We start from the raw sequence: 17,602 nt of genomic DNA, 5'->3' as shown, positions 1-17,602 counted from the left end.
GGTCTGAATAGGCCTATAATGGTTGGGCATAGTGCAGAATCGTACGTACATATATGTGCCAGACACCAGGGAAACCCCAAATTACGTGACGATGAAGGTGGAAGGCAAGTCATGTCGTCACATCCAAAATAACGTCACTGTGACGTCACTAACCGAAGCTACGCACCAAGATTCTCGCCTGCACGCACATACGCGGTTCTCGTATAGGCGATGAAAGGCACAACAGCAACTAAGAAACGCATGTTTACGCTTTATTGATTAATCAATGAAATAAACTTATTACAAGCCGAAGCGCGTTAACCTTAGCTTACATTTTTATTATCTGGCTTTGGACACCCTTGTGGTTGATCGTACGTAATTTCAAGCTTGTAATAGGTTTATTTCATTGAATAATTAATGACTCTAAATGGATTGAAGGCATTGTGGTAAAGTTCGTCGTCGGCCCAAACAATCCTACCTTGCCAATTAACATCCTGGCAGCCCATCGCAACCATTGGGGTTAAGGCGCGGCAAACATTCCCCACCTATCACTTCTCTATTCTATCAAACAATATTACAACCACAGCCTTTCGGAATCCCCAACTACTCTTTCCACACGCAACAACACTTTCTCCCCACAATCTATAAATTCTTAACCTTCTTAAATCTTTAAAACTCACCGAAACTGAACTGATGACCCCGAAACTCAAGCCCCTCTATCACCGAATTATTGACGAATCCAATACACCCCATCATTTCAACGACTGGTCTCAAATTCACCACCCTTAAAACTTTTAATTATTGCTTTACCCTCAAAAATTTCCCGTTAAAATGTCAACAAATCTATCTTGCCCTGTATCAAGAACCCCACTGCTACCTTTGCAATTCCCTATTCGAAACCTTTTCTCACCTCTTTTACAACTGCAGCACCATTCAACCTTTTCTCACCCTAGTTAGAAATATTTTTCGAACTTTAACTAAACTCTTCTCTATTTGATACACCTTTCCCATTGGACACTAGCAACATATTTGGAAAACACAAAACAGAAATAGCCTACACTCGACCCATCAACGACATTTCCAAGCATTTGGTTTCATCCTTCAAAACCTCTGTACACTTTAAGCTAGCTATCCAACGGAACAGGAAAACCCTTTTCTGGAAGTCTTGGCTGATGTTGTTAACACCAAATTGTTTTTTTTTACCACACCGGGATTTGAACCAGGTCAGGTTTTATTCTTGGTATGTGGGTCCGGCGCTTGACCAATGTTAACACCAAATCCAACCAACGAAACGCAGAAACCGCGCTCTAGCGCCCACTTCCGGATAGCATCCCCCAAAATACTTTGTGTCCGTTATTACAACGTTGCATTTTCGCCTTTTTTATATTGCATATACTACCTAATTTGTAAACTATCAAAATACCTCTTTCGGCAATTAGCCCAAAACTATCGGCAAAACCTCGCCTTAGCGCCCACCAGTGAACCCCACTGTAAGAGTTGTTTGACCACTTTGTGTCAGTGATCGTCAACTCCTTTTTTGCGTACTTGGTACCTTGGTGTCTTGTTGTTTATTTTTCGTTGTGTCCGATATTCTCTGGGTGCCTCGAATAAAATAACCACCTTTTAACCTTGAGAGAGAGGTGTGATTCTTTCTAGGTGTGCCTTACTAACTTTATGCCCCATTTCTGCATTTTTTATGCAAGAGAATTTCCTGGTTGGGAAATGCCTTTCATGTGCGTAACAGGATAAAATTATGTGTAACAATGCAACGGATTATGCATGGGCGTCAGTGTTAAGGTTGAATGAGCAGAGATGCACGGATTGTTGCTTGGGGGAACGTTGTTTAGATAGTTTTAGTATGGTCTGTAGGGTTTTTAGGCCATTAGTGGAAAGTGTTGTTGCAAATCTGATTGAAAAAGTACCAAGAAATTTTACCATTTGTAATTTTGTGATAGTCCAACTCCTTATCCACGGATTCTAGTAAAAATTATTGGCAGCAAAATGCCCCCTGTTTTTCGGTAAACCTTTGCAAAACCTCGCCGCGTGCTGTCTTAATGCAGCTGCAATATTTTTTTTTCTGTTGAGCAATAGTCGTCCTGTTTATGAGTCACAATACCCAGCAATGTTTTTGGCAAAGAAAAGAAACTGTCATCAGGTGCATGAAGGTATATGACTTCCAAAACTAAATTTTTATGATTTAATTGTGAGATAGGGCCAAGAATCTTGCCTATGCTGTGGCGTGTACGTCATGGTCCATATTTGGTAAAAGAATTCGACAAAAGGCTTGCAGTTTTGCCAACGTCTACTTTTCGCTTCAGTAGTTTTCCTGGGTACGCATATTTCTCAAAAAGCAAACGTCGCGTGCTTGAAGGCCCCATCGTCCTTTTCGTGTTCTGGCTATCCATACTGACTTGGCACTTTAATTCTAGATTTCGTAATCTCAGCACGTGTTCACGTAAAACTTAGAAAGTTTATCACGATTTTTTCTTTTCTGCGAATATGGATAAAACCTGTAATGATCGACCTGAAATCAGATGGATTTTCAGATGCAATTTTGAATTGGGATATACTGTACAGATTAACAACACAACCCTGCTTCGAATTCACTGACTTCAAATACGAGTATAAGTATTGCCAATGTGACGAAGAAAGCTTTTTCCGACAAAGCTGCGTCATCTCAAACCACCTCAGTGGAAAAATCTTCAGCTTCTTTAGAACCACCCTGACAGAAATGGAGTACGTTAAAATAGGTTCAGAGTTGGCACTGAGAAGAACGAATACCACGTTGACTAATGACGAAATTAATGACGTCATCACAAATCGCTTTGTCACAATAAACTAACTTTTTTCGCTTTTGGGAGAAAATATGGCTCAAAAATTTTGGTAGCGCAAGCTAATGTGCTGTTGTACGCAAACGATCGGACATCACTCTACATTTATCACAAGTAATTTGCAGTAAAGGTCCGACCTGGCCAATCTCCTGGCACACAACGTTTTGTTATTAAACATCACTTCCGCATCAAACCCTTCATTTCTTCAATATTATCCCCCAATCAATTTACACCTGGAAATTCGACATCTGACGCTACTTCCCTCCTTCGTGACCTTCACTACCACGCATTTTCAATAAATGCGGACCCATTTTTCATCTGGCATTAATTATTAACTTTAGTAAATTAACTGGTCTTAAACTAAACCCCACCAAAACCGAAGCAATTGCCATCCTTCAACCTCCTACCGACGAACCCTCTTTAAATCACATCAATTGGAACCGTAACTCAATAAACCCACTCTAAACACCCATATCGGCATGGCACACAAAAATTTCCTCTTTACAAACCCGCGCCACCTCTATAAGCAACCCCTTTCTAACTTTCGATTCGAAATGCATCCTTTCAAAAACTATGCTTTTACCCAAATTCTCTTACTTGGCCAACACCTACCCCCTACCATTCCGGCAACGCGAGTGGGTCGACGACGTCGTGATGAGCTTTGTCGTAGGCCAAAACAACCCCACTTTGCCTATTAACACCCTGGCAGCCCGCCGTGGCCTTGGCGGTTACGGCGCGGTGAACATCTCCCTCTATGCTGATCTACTACTTCTCTCTTCTATCAAAAAAGTATTACAAAAATCGCATCCAGGACACCCCAACTACACCCCAACTTTCTAAATTCTTTAAACCTCCGGACACGAAACTATCTTCCCCACACAACAACACCCTCACCTCACTATCAATACTTATCAATAAAGAAATTTTCGGAGCTTAATGTCTTGCTCAGCGACGCCGTTCCCTACTTCGCCATCCCTTCACATCTTAAATTTCCCGAAGCTACCTTAACACGATACACCCTACGCGTCAACTCTGTCAGCTCTTCTGAATACCTCTCTATCCCATATAATCTGGAAAACACGTAACCACACCAAACACGACCTCCGTTCTTTGAAAAACATCGCCCAACACCTCATCCGATCCTTCAAAACCTCTATAAACTCAGACTTGCTATACAGCGAAACAAGGAAAACGACAAAGTATCAAATGGAAAACGAAAGTACGTTGAATTTGAAGTTATAAAGCGCTGTTTCTTCGTGAAACGTGTTTTGTGCTGATGTAAACCGTCGTATAATTAATCATATGTAAATATGGTGTGTTTTTTGTTTTCATGAAATTAAAATTATCCTTGTATTTGATTTAAAGTTTGAATCGTGGTTTCTTTGCTTATATTTATTTTACTTCCACAAAACTGTGTATGGCCTTTCAGCTCGTTTGCACTGATCAAAACAAATTAAGGTAATACGTAACCCAAAATATATGAAGTACGTCAAGATTTTGGGGGTGGGTTTATAATATTTCATAGGGAATGAAGAACTTCACCGGTTCGTAAAGAGAATCTCACTGCTATACGATATTTTCTGTTTTATAAAAACCCGCAATTGCCTCTTAAACAAAATTTGTTAAATTGTTGTTTTTATTTTGCACCAAAGGAATCACACGAATTAAAGATGAATATTTCAATTTTTCTTCTTCTTCTTTTATATCTTTATGCGCTATTTGTCTGAAAAAAAACATGCAAAGTGTAAAACTATAAACAAAAATAATTTTATTCCAATTTCATGTTTTGTTCAATTTGCCTATATTAGTATGCTGGTGTTAGAGTAGAATATTTCAGACTTGCAGGGACAATTTCAGAACAAATCTTTTTTTACACCGGAATATCATTGGCAAGAATCCCGATCAGGTTTTCTGCTTTGCGCCTTGACCTATCAACCAACTGCCCGCCCAATTTCGGCACAATTCGTCCCACTATAATGTTGTGTTTTCGTACAACTCTTTTTGCGGATTTGAATATCAAATACTTACTCCGCATGGTGGCGCTACGTTCGCAGCCCAGTCACAATAACCGTTGACGGGATCAAAAACCAATCCGTCGTAACCACAAGATCTGTGGTAAGTTATTGGGTTTCCCGACACACACTCGTAATACATGGAACAATCTTCAGGGTCAGGATACAGACCTGGCGCCTGGTTTGAACAATCGAACGTGTATCCTTAAAAATGCAGTCACACTGTTAAAAAAATTTACTGGAAAAACTCCTGGCAGCAATTTTACGGACCAGTCCGTAAGTTTTACGGTAAAAGACCGTTTGCGTTACTGCAAAAAGACACGTTACAATTACTGACACCGTCACTGTAAATAAATTACTAAAGATCAGTAAATTCTACTGTGTTATAACGTAACGCCTACAGCATTTTTTCAGTATTTAAATTATAACAAAACCACAAAATTTTCATGTGATACGTTGTTTTATTGAACGAAAACTGCTCAGTTTAATTCTCAGGCGTTCATCAATTTTGCTAATTTCAGTATTTTGGGATTTACCCCAGCATATCTCATTTTCTTCGAACCTTTCGAACCAGGGTCATTTATTCCTTCAATGAATCTGCAAAAAGGACTCAAAGATTGAATACAATGCAGAAATAAACATGTTGTGTGTGTTTATTTGCAAATAAACACTGAACAAAGGTAAATAAAACCGCTCAAGTACAAGCATGATAAATGTAGTAGCCAGTATTTATTATGGTACCCACCTCTGGATAAATTCCAAAGTGCTTTCAGCTGCTTTTGGATAGCTGATGTTGTAAATGTAGAAATGGCAGAAGAAACTGGCAACTGCCAACAAGAAGTTGTTTGTGGAGTGGATAACAACCTTATCCACAGCCACCATCACTTTTTCACACATTGCTGGAGAGTCACCTAAAGAGAGAACAAAATTGTAAAGAGAACAAAACAAACCACAAAGCAAAATGAAACTACTTTCTGACATTTTCCAAAGTAAAACTTACCAAACACAATCAAAAAAGGTGTAGGTGGTATTTCTTCCAAAATATTTTCTAACATGAAATCATCCTGCACACAGAAGTTAACTTTAGTTAAGAAAAAGTTTCCAATTTTCTTTGCAAGCACACCTTGTAGCACATTATGACAGATTCCTTTTTTTCTTTAAAGTAGGCTGCCAACAAAGACAGCACCTCCATGGACTGGGCTTCTTTGCTGCCCAGTTGAGAACATTGCAGTTTTATGGACCCAATTAATTCACAAATTGATGGAGATTTAACTTTTTTCAAACATCTAAACAGCAAGGGTTAAAAAGCATGTTAACCTTCAAAATGAAAAAAAAAATACTATTTATACCTGTATATCTGCATTGATCCTTTGAAAAGCTTCATTGGTAAAGTTGCTTGTGTGTTTGGTCTTCCCATCAAAGTATCATAGTGGTCAAATATGACTAGTGGTTCATGGAGAAATGGCCATTCTTTTAAAACATTTGTGATACTTGTTCCTGTGTTAATGATCTCCCGTTGTTGAGAGAATGTCAATCGCATAACTTTTAAAGCCTCATCCTTGTCAGGATGTGCCTTTGAAAATTCTTTCATAAGCCATGTTTTTGTTGAGTTGCTATCACAATCGTTCACGACTGGTTCCCAATTTTTTGTACCATATGGTCGTTTCAGTGTACCTTGAATTGATTTTCCAATTATATTTTGCTTGCGAAGCTGATTTTCCCATCGGTAATACAGTTGGTTGGTTAATGTGTTATGGCCATTGCCAATGCAAACATCTCCAATGACATCTTTAAATGAAGAGGGGTATTTTTTCACAATTTGAAATGCAATTCTCTCTAAATTTTTCCTTCCTGGCCTTTGTGTAATCTAAAACATTAGGTGTTTTAAACATGGTTGTTCAAACTACTTTACCATGTTAATGAACATTATTACTGCCCAATTAATTTTGCTTACTTTCATAACATCATCGATGCAAGCATGTATAAGTTCTCTAGTTTGGTTATGGTTGGGAATTTCTTTGTTTTCCAAAATACTCATAAGAAGAGGTGAGCATTTTTTCCAAGGCACTTTAAAGTCATACACCCACTGCCAATCATCACAGCTTCCTTCTGATGAGCATGGTTCGGTAGAAGTTTCTGAACATGTTTCTGAAAAAAGTTTTAGTAAATTAATTTTCATGTATGTATATATACAGCCAACAACAATCAAACTCACCCAGATTATTTCCAGCTTTAATTAATTTTCTGGCCTGAACAATATTAAATTGGCCAAGCAAGTCTGCCAGTTCAACATGTTCAAAATCCTGCAATTTTAGCACACCAAGATTTTCCAAAAATGTAGAACATTTTTCAAGCAAAGTGGCATCTTTGCCAAGTTCAGGAAGTATCTTCAGTAAAGTTGCATTCATCGTTTTTTTTTTAATTTGCACTTAACTCTTCCAAAAATTAAAGAACAGTTTGCTTTAACACAAAGAGCTTTCGCCCATCAATGTGGTAAACGTAAAAAGGAAACTTGCAAGCAAGGTTTTCAAATGCGACACATTCCACACAACAAGGTTTTGCGATTAAATGATGTACACCATACTGGGGATAAAAGTTAGAACAATATTTTCGAACAACATACATCACTTTACTTTCAAAAATAAACATAGCAAGTATGCAGCCAACATACAAATTTAAATCATGTTTTGACATAATCACATACATGCCAATTTCAAACAAAATATTTTCAACTTTCACTGATTTACCCAATGTGCAATGTAAAATATTATATCCACCCAACTTTATATTATTTACAATTTCAGAGGAAAACGTAACATTTCTATTAATTATCTCAACATTTGAGTCAAAATAGCCAGTCTCAAGCAGGCATGACTGCAACAATTGGTGACTGTGTGCCAAAGAATAACATACGTTGATGAAATTTTTGGAATGACGGATTACATTTTTAAAATAAGAGTGTTTACTTTCGAATCGCAATGTGGATGTATAACAAATTGGGCCAAATTGCAAAATAGTCCAAGGGTAATGTTGTAAGTAATGATGCTTGGGGCGTAAAGGCACTTTGGGAAAAAAATGTGTTCTGTATTCCAAATATTCAGATATTAAAGAATCTAAATGGCATACGGCATTTACATCTAAATGACAAGACACAATTATCTGAACAATAGAACGCAAGCACATAACAAGTTTCCAAATTGCATTCTCTGTGTCAACAATTTTATCAAAAATCAGTAGGGGAAACATTCTTAGCATACACCAGTTTTGTGATGCATTTCCTATCAAACGTTTGCCGACAGAAGATAATTTTACTGGTTTTGAAAGGGCATCCAGGGCGTTGAATTTAAACGACTGTATTCTGCCATTTAAAAAATCCAAAGTAAACCATTTATGTTTTACAAAATATGCAATGTAAAGCATTAGGTCATACTGTACAACACCTTCAAAAACATCATGAGCTGTACATGGGGGCAAACCAGGGGAAGCAACATGAAAATACTGCATGTCATTCAAAATGCTTCCCTTCAATCCGTTACTATTTTCCATGTGCAAATTGTCATATATTGATTTAGTGTAAAGTGTTTTTGTACATGCATGGTCTGTGGAAAACTCTGTACGAGTTATGGTACAATATCTACAAAAATAGGTGGAGGAACTAAAGTTTGTTGTAAAACCACCAAGCCAGTGACTTCCTAGATTGTCACCACATACACATAACAGGCTGCCACGCACATTAAACCCAACACCAACATCAATACCAGTGGTCTCCAAAGTTTTTAAGTCATCAAGCAATGGTTTAAATAACATGCTTTTGTTTTCCTCATTAACATTGGCCTCTTTGCACAATAAAACCAATTGAAAACAATCTATTTTTGATCGGTTACATGGATACAAATTCTGCAGGGTATAATACACAGCCAAAATCTTGTGCTTTCGTTTGGCGGAACCCAAAGGATTGACAATTTCAAATGCATCTTGGTATAAAATGATTTTTAGTGAATATCTGTCATTTTGAAAAAGTGGATTTGACTGAAATATTTTTCCATCTGAAAAGTCATGAAAACCTTCAAAGTGTACCAAGGGGTTCAAAAATTGTTGCTTAACTTTTTCATCCTTAAGAAATGTTTTCAAAGTGTCCAGAACTGATATATATTGAAAATTGAAATTTGCTGAGTGCCCCAAATTTAGTTCAATTGGAGGAACATAATTAAACTTCTGCAAAAACTGTTGTTCTCTTAGATAAGATGAGCCAAAATTGGCAGAATCCAAAAAACTGTTCAGCGAATCCTGCTTTTTGAGATCATCTAGTATTTTGCTAGATATATCAGTACAAACATTTTCATCTTTCAAAATGGACTCAAGCTGAAAATATATCTGAGAAGTGTACTTTGATAGCAACTGTTTCCAATACACAATTATTTTATCAACAGTTTGAATTGGTACCAAATATTTATATTGAAGCATAAAATGAAACAGCAAAACATCTTTTTCCCAGTCTTTGTTAATCTGCGATGTAACACTTCTTTGCTCTTCAGTTTCTAACGGAGTACAATTAACCTCCTCAGTTAAAGTTTCCTGATCTGTTTCGTGTGCCTTTTTCTGCAGTCCGTCGTGGCAACGAGAAAAATGAGACGAAAACGAGGACACAACTGAATAAGTTTTGTTGCAACTTTCCACGGGGCATTTCATTTCAAATCCTTGACGGATGTGGTTTTTGTAATCTTTCATTTTCTCCTCCCACGTGTTAAACATTTTTTTGCAAAATTGCAAATCACAGGCCAAGGAGACCATTCTTACCCTACACTAAATAGCAGAACGAAATCTTAACCCAAACAAACATTATTAATTTGTAATTATTCAATTAATGCTACTTGCTCTATCGCTACAATACATAATCTATAGCAACTAAAAACATGTTGCACGCGAATGATGCAACTCTCGGCTTCGCCACGAGGCAACTTGCGCATGCGTAGTAGCCGTTATAGACTAACTCGTTATAGCGAAGAAGGCAGCAGAACTTTATTATATCAGACGGTTAAGAAACTTAACAAACAATATATAATATTACGTAGTTTGTCACAAGCTGAATGGGATAATTTACGTAACATGCCATTTGGCACGAAATATCACCTTTTAACAAGCCATATACATCCCATACATATATAGTTACATTGTTCTATCAGTTGTGAAAAGCAACTTACGGCATATTTACGGCATGTTTTCCGTAAACCAACATAATTATACGGAAATTTTCCGTAAATCTAGTTTACGTTCCCATGCCGTAAATACAAAACTGTTACGTTTCAAGTAAATATTACGAAAATTTTTAACAGTGCAGCAAGTCAATTTTTGTAATCTAACTACTGATTAAAAATCGAATCAACACGTGCTAAACTTAAAAAGTTTGTCTACCAAGTTCTTTGATCGTTTTATTAGCAAACATCGGACAATAGTTTTGTAGAGAAAAATTCTGAAAGATGTCTGCGTATTTCAGTAACAAATTGGCTAATTCCTTCATACAATAAATCAAATAAATACACAAATAACAAATATTTTTCAAACCTGTTACAGAGAGTTGGGCAGAAGAGCGGCAGGTTTGCAGTTCCATGTTAACACCATTGTGACGTGACGCTTCACACCAATATCTGTAACAATTACACTAATTTTGATGACAAAGATGTAAGCAACGATTTGAACATATTAAAATGGTAGGTTTGCAGGCTTGGCAGCTCGGGCATTGCAACCTAGCTGGATCAGCAATTTTTTCCTGACTAGTCGGAGCGAGATCTGAAAAATCAAGCTCCCGGTGGAGTTTGAACTCACGACTCTGGGCTAACCAGGCCCAACGCTCTACCAACTGGGCGGCGATCCTGCCAATCATGCCATTGCATGAAATATTACTGCGTTATTAAAATGGTTTCATGAATTTAGGGAATCTTAGTGAGAGAAACAGGAAAGATATTCTGAAAACTGGGACTGGATTTAAACTGTAGTGGATTAGAAAGCCTAAAATAGTATTTTTAAGATCACTTTGAAAAGCGGAAAACGTGTTTAACAGCCAATTATTTTGATGAAATTAAACAGCAAATTGGACATTTGGAGAAACCTTTCAAAATTTACCTTCCATTGTTACTGACATCAGCATTGGTGATAGTAAGAGTTCCGGCCGAATTAATGTTGAAGTTTGTGAATGTTGGTTCCATTGTGGTTCCAGTTCCACAGACCCCTCCCTCACAGTGGTTGTAGCTGTAGTAAGCCCCGACTTTGTCATACTGACCGATCTATAATATGTGTAACCATAGTAAATACAGGTGTGTTCTGATAAAGTCAATGCTTGAAGTTTTAATCAAACGGAACGGAAACGAAATCTCATCATTTGAGAATAAACTTGTTACTTTCTTGAGCCGATTTGTGTTTTTTGTAGACAACAGCAAGATATACGTTTCTAAGTAATTTACCTCTGTAAGGGTGAAATTATCGCTGTCAGATCGGTAGAAGGGTCCTTCGTACCAAGTATATGTGTCAATAGAACCAACCCTGGAGCATGGCATGCTTATAGCGTTTCCTTGTGGAACGCTTACGTCTTTGAGGATGTTGGTGTCGACGTAGGATTTGGAACCTGTGTAATAAATAACAAAACTTTAAAAATAATCCACGAGAAGACGCGATTAGGCGAAATTTGGCGAAAAGCGAAAAAAAGTTCAAAGTTATTTTATTTTCGCTGCAGATTTTGAAATACTTTTAGCTCAGCACCATTTCCTATCTTGTTAACTATTGTTTCGGTGTTTTTCCCCACCTAAATCAACTTACTATCGATCATAAGAGCAACTGAATCTGCATCAGTTCCTTCTTGTTGGCGTCCTGACCATTCTGCCACCATGCACCAATACCTTCCCTCATCAGCTGCTGTTAATCCACTCAGTTCAAGAGATGGGATCTGAAAAAGTGCTTTTCAGTTATTGCCAAACCGGTTTCTTCGGTTAACCTATTTTTGAGTTTAATCACCTCCAAGTCAGCAACAGTTGCTCTAGTTCCATAATCACCGAAGAACTGTCTGTTATCACCTAAAGTTTCGTTCCAGTATTTGTATCCCTTGAAGATCATGACAGCGTTGGGATCATCCACGCTGATTCCCTGAATTTTATCAAATGAAATGTGAGCATTAACATCAGTAAATTCACAAGAAGATTACGGTCGGTCTGCCATTTTTTTTGATATATCGACTATCGTGAAGATCATCACGAAATTACAAATTAGGTATAATTATAGAAAGGTGTTTTGGGGTCCTTATACATTGGTGCAATCCTGTATTGATTTCCACGGGCAATATTTATTTACAACTACCGCTAACTAATGCCTGATGCATTAAGTCGATGCCCTTAATGAAAAAAAAAACATGTCACTTTTTGCAATGTTCCATACAGATAATCTCAATTCTGGAAATCGGCAATCTTTAAACCGAATTCAATTACTACGTTACACCTTTATCCAATAAATAGTTGGGGGCTGTTCTTGGGTGGGTTGCATGTCGAAGCTGCATGGAAGCGTAACCGTCGATCCGGTGGAAGAGAGAATGTATCGCGATGAAACTGTGACCGACGTCACAACTTTAGCGTCTGAAAAACAGTTTTGTCGTCGTGTAACAAAAACAAGTTAAAAAAACTCTTTAAACACTGTTGTCATTAAATCTAATATGTTGGCGCTGACTTGCAGACTCACATAAATTAGTAAAGTCTGACAAGACAGTTATCACCATTGTCGGAAATGCCTGATTATCTACCCTTACAAAATTATTTTTTTTAGAAATGTACTTACATGTTACGCCAAGAAATAGTGCAAGGACAATCAAAATTCTCATAGTTCCCAGCAGTTGTATTAACACCAGCGTACTTAAAATCCTGAAATATAATTCAATTACGTTTATCTCAAACCTTTATTTTTCCAGCAGTATACTGCATTGATAACACCTGATGGTTGAAAGGGTGCTATTATAAGCGCTGAATAACGACATCCGTTTTCATTCGCACCGACGAGCATATGTGTGTTTTCCCACACTTAGTACCAACTTCAAGTACATATTTCGTCAGTTTAAAGTTCAAACAAAGTTTGCGGAACAAAAGCAGACGGTAATTGCGTTTGTACTTTGGTACGCCAGCATGACGTAATAAGCCTGCAAAACGTGAGTGTAAATTGCTTTACGTGTGACTTGTTAAAAGTCAAATTCGTATTTTGCTTGAATTAGACCTTGATCGTCTTTCAATTTTTGTGTTATAGAGGGGTTTTAAATTCGCATCATTTGGTTATTTTTGTGTTATGAAATTGTTGGTCTGACATACTTGGCCTATACAGGATCTCGGAACGCAACGTCTACTGTTGCCCGACTTGAAGAAATTTTTCCGAAATGATATTTTGTGCGTGCGTTAGGCGAGGTAAAGATAATTTCCTTATTTAAACGAAGCAAGAGATACGGTTATACAAAAATACTATTTATCTCCCCCCATTTTGACGTATGTAAAGGCACAACAGAATGACTCCTTGACTTCATTGCCCTTTTCATTAAAACTTTAAATTACCTATTTTACTCTTTTGTGAATGCCAATGCTGAACTTACACATATCTTACCTCAAAAACACGCCACGTAATCTACGCACCGACGTCCAAGCAACAGAAGATTTTTTAGAAGATTCATTTAGTCGAGGGGGCCTATTATTTTAAAAAAATACTTAAAATTGGGACGTCATAAAACCTGGCCATGGATTTCCTCCTGTCAAAAAAGGTTTACTTGCTTTGTTTAGTATTTGTTTGCGGAATCTAAAAAGCCTACTTACACAAAATAAGAATTCCTTTTTTGTACAATTTTAGTATTCATCTTTATATATTTTTTATCTTGTGTTGTTTAAGTAATTAGGTGACGCTTGGCACAGAAACCTGAGGTTATTCCATCGTCTCCCTGCCCACACTCTAACATTCTCCATCTCATCTCTTTTAATTACTGAAATACTGATTGTCGTATTTGGGCAAGAATAAACCAATTAATGAATGAATGAATACACTTCATCTTTAAGTGTTTTATTCAATGTTTGGTTTGCCAAATGATCCTATGCATTGGTACTAATTCCACTAAATCCTAACTGGAATTTTCTTTTTTTTATGAACAAAAGCCGCCAATAAAAGAATATGCTGCCCTCATTGCTTGTTTAGCTTTCAAGTCATAGCATATGCGAGCAACGAATTTTATTCAATTGTAAATTGTGATTCGGCACCGAAGAAATTATTTTGAAGTTTTGAGTTTAAATCGTTCTTCCTTAATGTCTTTATACGATGTTTGTCTGAAAAACAACAATATTTTAAGCAAAGCAACTTCGTTTTTTTTATGTGCGATGTTTTAAAATCAAATATTTCATCATAAAATTGTTATGTAATTTGACATAATATTTAAATCTATAAATATGATCTCACGTTTTTACTAAAGTCATGTTTGCGGGTTTTAGCCCCAAATTGTCGCGTTTTATTTTTCTGAAAACACTGGCAAAAATATCAAATACTTACTCCGCATGGTGGCGCAACGTTCGCAGCCCAGTCACAATAATCGTTGGCGGGATCAAAAACCAATCCGTCGTAACCACAAGATCTGTGGTAAGTTATTGGGTTTCCCGACACACACTCGTAATACATGGAACAATCTTCAGGGTCAGGATACAGACCTGGTGCCTGGTTTGAACAATCGAACGTGTATCCTATAAATAATAAGATATTTATGCTGTCCGCATGTAGTTTGCCTAAATAACAAATCTTCAAATTGAACTGGCTTGTTTACAATTTTACTTTAGACATTACAGTCAATGCTAAGACGAATTGTTATTTAAGATCGCATGTTAAGAGTTATATTACGTGCATAAGGTAAAAAAATTGCCTAAATCAAACCCGTGCCAAATAAAAAATTCTTATTTTCAAACCTGTTACAGTGAGTTGGGAAGAAGAACGGCATGTTTGCAGTTCCATGTTAACACCATTGTGACGTGACGCTTCACACCAATACCTGTTTTACAATGTGAGTTCATATTACGTTTACAGAAGTAATAATTACAACAATACAGAAATATAAAAAAAGTATATGCAAGTTTGGATGCGTGCGTTTCATTTCAATCCTAATGTTTGCTATTGTTTTAGGTTTGTTGTTTTTAGAATACTGACGGTGCTGTAAGGGCGAAATATATATATTCTTTAAATCAGTATGTCGGATGATTGTGCAATAATTTAAGTCATTCCTAGTAATTACTAATATAAAGAAGGCTTGAATTAAAAAACAACCAAAGATACATGACATGTTTATATACTGCCGTTTAACGTAATTTATTTGGACATTTTTTTGTCTTTCGGTTACAGGATTGAAAATCATTGTCCGCTTTTACTTATGTGGCCTGTGGTCTGTTAAATTTGGCACGCCAGCCAGAAAGGTTGCCCACGGTGAGTTATACGATAATATATCTCAAAATCAATTTGTTGAAATGTATATGGACCCTATGGAGTAAGTTCAAAAATATATTCAACCTTCCAGAGTTATTGATATCAGCATTGGTGATAGTAAGAGTTCCGGCCGAATTAATGTTGAAGTTTGTGAATGTTGGTTCCATTGTGGTTCCAGTTCCACAGACCCCTCCGTCACAGTGGTTGTAGCTGTAGTAAGCCCCGACTTTGTCATATTGACCTATCTAAAATATGAGTAATTAACATAGTTTGAAGAAAACTTTCACCAGAAGAATTTGATAACTGGTGGTTATTTGTTTTTGTCATAAGTGTGAAAAGAAACCGACAAGAATACCGGGACAGGTTCTTAGCTTGAGTTCTCCTATTTTCATGTTTTTGTGGCGTAGAATATGTTAGTGTGAACGTGTGGTTTAAAGGTATCTGGTTGGGTAAGCAAAAAAAAAACAAACAGATTGACCAGATATTTTGGAGATTAAACACTTTAACTGTGAAAATACAAGATTACGACTGTGATGCCGTACGTGTCACAATGTATTTTGAGCGCCTTTACCTCGGTGTGGGTGAAATTCTCGCTGTCAGATCGGTGGAAGGGTCCTTCGTACCAAGTGATTGTGTCAATAGAACCAGACCTGGAGCATGACATGCTTATAGCGTTTCCTTGTGGAACGCTTACGTTTTTGAGAATGTTGGTGTCGACGTAGGCTTTGGAACCTGTGTAATAATAAACATGCACTTCAGATCAAAAATAGTCCAATTTGAAAAAGGAGTTTTGCAACACTTTAGAAAGGTGTACAACATTCACCAATGCCCAATGTCAGCATTTTTTCTACAGAAATCAACTTACTATCGATCATGAGAGCAATTGAATCGGCGTCAGTTCCTTCTTGTTGGCGTCCTGACCATTCTGCCACCATGCACCAATACCTTCCCTCATCAGCTGCTGTTAACCCACTCAGTTTTAGAGATGGGATCTGAAAAGTGCTTTTCAGTTATTGCCCAGTCAACGACTTTCGTTCAAATACCTCCAAGTCAGTAACTGTTGCTCTAGTTTCGTAATCACCGAAGAACTGTCTGTATTCTCCCAAAGTTTCGTTCCAGTATTTGTATCCCTTGAAGATCACGACAGCGTTGGGATCATCCACGCTGACTCCCTGAATTTAGTATAAAAGTTGGACAAAAATATAATTAGGTCGTGAATAGACTTTAGTTTAAATACTGTGAATTTTGTATTTTTTATCTTTTTTGTGGATTTTTATGGCCCCCAATGCAAGTTCGGGCTGCAGGATATTTTTTGCGTCCACAGTGTACATAAAACAGAAATTAGTTGGTCAATGATGAACTGTGATTAATAGGTATAGTAAACAATTACAGCCGGTCGGCAAGGTCGTCCATAGTCACCCCAAGCTGCACTGATAAGGCCTTACAGGTCGAAACAGTGGCTATCTTTGTGCAGAGCACAAAACTAAAGACTTTTCATGACCCATACTCAAATAAACGTGTAAAGATCAAGGCGGACTTTAGCCCAAACTGAATATTCGGCAACATCATAAACCACCGCCAACGATGCATGATGTGGATATCATCAGACTTTCGAGAAAAATGTCTTTAATGTTAGGATTAAATTTGCCATGAATCTAAATCCCTGCTATTTACCTTGATCCAGTAAATAATAGGGGGTTGATCTTCATCGGGGTACATGTCGAAGCTGCATGGAAGCGTAACCGTTGATCCAGTGGAAGAAATAACGCTTGCTTTTGAAACTGTGACCGACGTCACAACTTCTGCGTCTACAAAATCATTTTTAGTCGTTGGAGATGCCTGAGTATCCGCCCTGATTAACAAGACTTTCGATATTCTTGGGAGACAAATACTTACAAGTTACGCCGAGAAATAGCGCCAAGACAATCAAAATCCTCATTGTTCTCAGTTGTATTAACACCGTCGTATTCTACAACGAACCTAAAATGCAATCAGTTACATTCGCACAATACCGTAATTTTTGTCCCAGTTCCTATTTATTTTGTGGTTACCATCTGATAGTATAACACAGGATAGGAACCGTCTTTTTATACGCGTTATGCGGTGTCACATGTATACATTCGCACTGAAGGACATGTGTATGTTTTCTCACACTCAATTCTAGCTCCAAGTAGGCATTTCGCGATACCCACACCAATTCAAACAAAAATGGGAAACTTCTCAGGAACAGAAGCAGATGGTAGTTGTGTTTGCGATTTAATACGCCCACCTGACGATAAATGGTGATAGGAAACACACAGAAATGTTTGTTTA

At 37.3% G+C, this 17,602-nt stretch overlaps 2 protein-coding genes and 1 pseudogene across 2 annotated transcripts; all 3 read right to left on the bottom strand.

Annotated features, from left to right (window-relative positions):
* Positions 1–4,518: 4,518 nt before the first annotated feature.
* On the bottom strand, positions 4,519–12,771 carry LOC145890270 (uncharacterized). Its single transcript, XM_082981287.1, has 9 exons — positions 12,638–12,771; positions 12,305–12,438; positions 11,828–11,956; positions 11,633–11,759; positions 11,281–11,441; positions 10,943–11,103; positions 10,385–10,467; positions 4,839–5,026; positions 4,519–4,533 (listed from the first exon to the last, which is right to left on the bottom strand). Exons 1-9 carry the CDS (start codon positions 12,678–12,680, stop codon positions 4,519–4,521), a joined length of 1,041 nt encoding a protein of 346 aa, XP_082837413.1. The 5' UTR covers positions 12,681–12,771.
* LOC145888388 (uncharacterized) lies at positions 5,314–7,230 on the bottom strand (annotated as a pseudogene).
* A 1,588-nt stretch (positions 12,772–14,359) lies between the features above and the next one.
* On the bottom strand, positions 14,360–17,240 carry LOC145890267 (uncharacterized). The gene is made up of 8 exons (XM_082981286.1): positions 17,186–17,240; positions 16,964–17,097; positions 16,333–16,461; positions 16,155–16,281; positions 15,861–16,021; positions 15,374–15,534; positions 14,779–14,861; positions 14,360–14,559 (listed from the first exon to the last, which is right to left on the bottom strand). The coding sequence occupies exons 1-8, from the start codon at positions 17,226–17,228 to the stop codon at positions 14,360–14,362; spliced, it is 1,038 nt and encodes a 345-aa protein (XP_082837412.1). The 5' UTR covers positions 17,229–17,240.
* Between the last annotated feature and the right edge of the window lie 362 nt (positions 17,241–17,602).

Source organism: Ascidia mentula, chromosome 2 (assembly GCF_947561715.1).
Source record: "Ascidia mentula chromosome 2, kaAscMent1.1, whole genome shotgun sequence".
In the NCBI taxonomy this organism is placed as follows: Eukaryota; Metazoa; Chordata; class Ascidiacea; order Phlebobranchia; family Ascidiidae; genus Ascidia; species Ascidia mentula.
Note: the sequence above shows the minus strand (reverse complement) of the source record. Positions and strands in the feature narration are given on the sequence as shown.

What these genes read in the sequence shown, in the direction of transcription:
- LOC145890270 (XM_082981287.1), bottom strand. Translation starts at nt 12,680, where the DNA reads ATGAGAATTTTGATTGTCCTTGCACTATTTCTTGGCGTAACAT. An exon ending in CAACTATTTATTGGATAAAG is followed by an intron (nt 11,957 to 12,304) that starts GTGTAACGTAGT and finishes GATAAAATTCAG; the next exon opens with GGAATCAGCGTGGATGATCC. An exon ending in CAACTGTTGCTGACTTGGAG is followed by an intron (nt 11,760 to 11,827) that starts GTGATTAAACTC and finishes GCACTTTTTCAG; the next exon opens with ATCCCATCTCTTGAACTGAG.
- LOC145890267 (XM_082981286.1), bottom strand. Translation starts at nt 17,228, where the DNA reads ATGAGGATTTTGATTGTCTTGGCGCTATTTCTCGGCGTAACTT. An exon ending in GCTATTTCTCGGCGTAACTT is followed by an intron (nt 17,098 to 17,185) that starts GTAAGTATTTGT and finishes ATGATTTTGTAG; the next exon opens with ACGCAGAAGTTGTGACGTCG. An exon ending in GATATCAATAACTCTGGAAG is followed by an intron (nt 14,862 to 15,373) that starts GTTGAATATATT and finishes ATTGTAAAACAG; the next exon opens with GTATTGGTGTGAAGCGTCAC.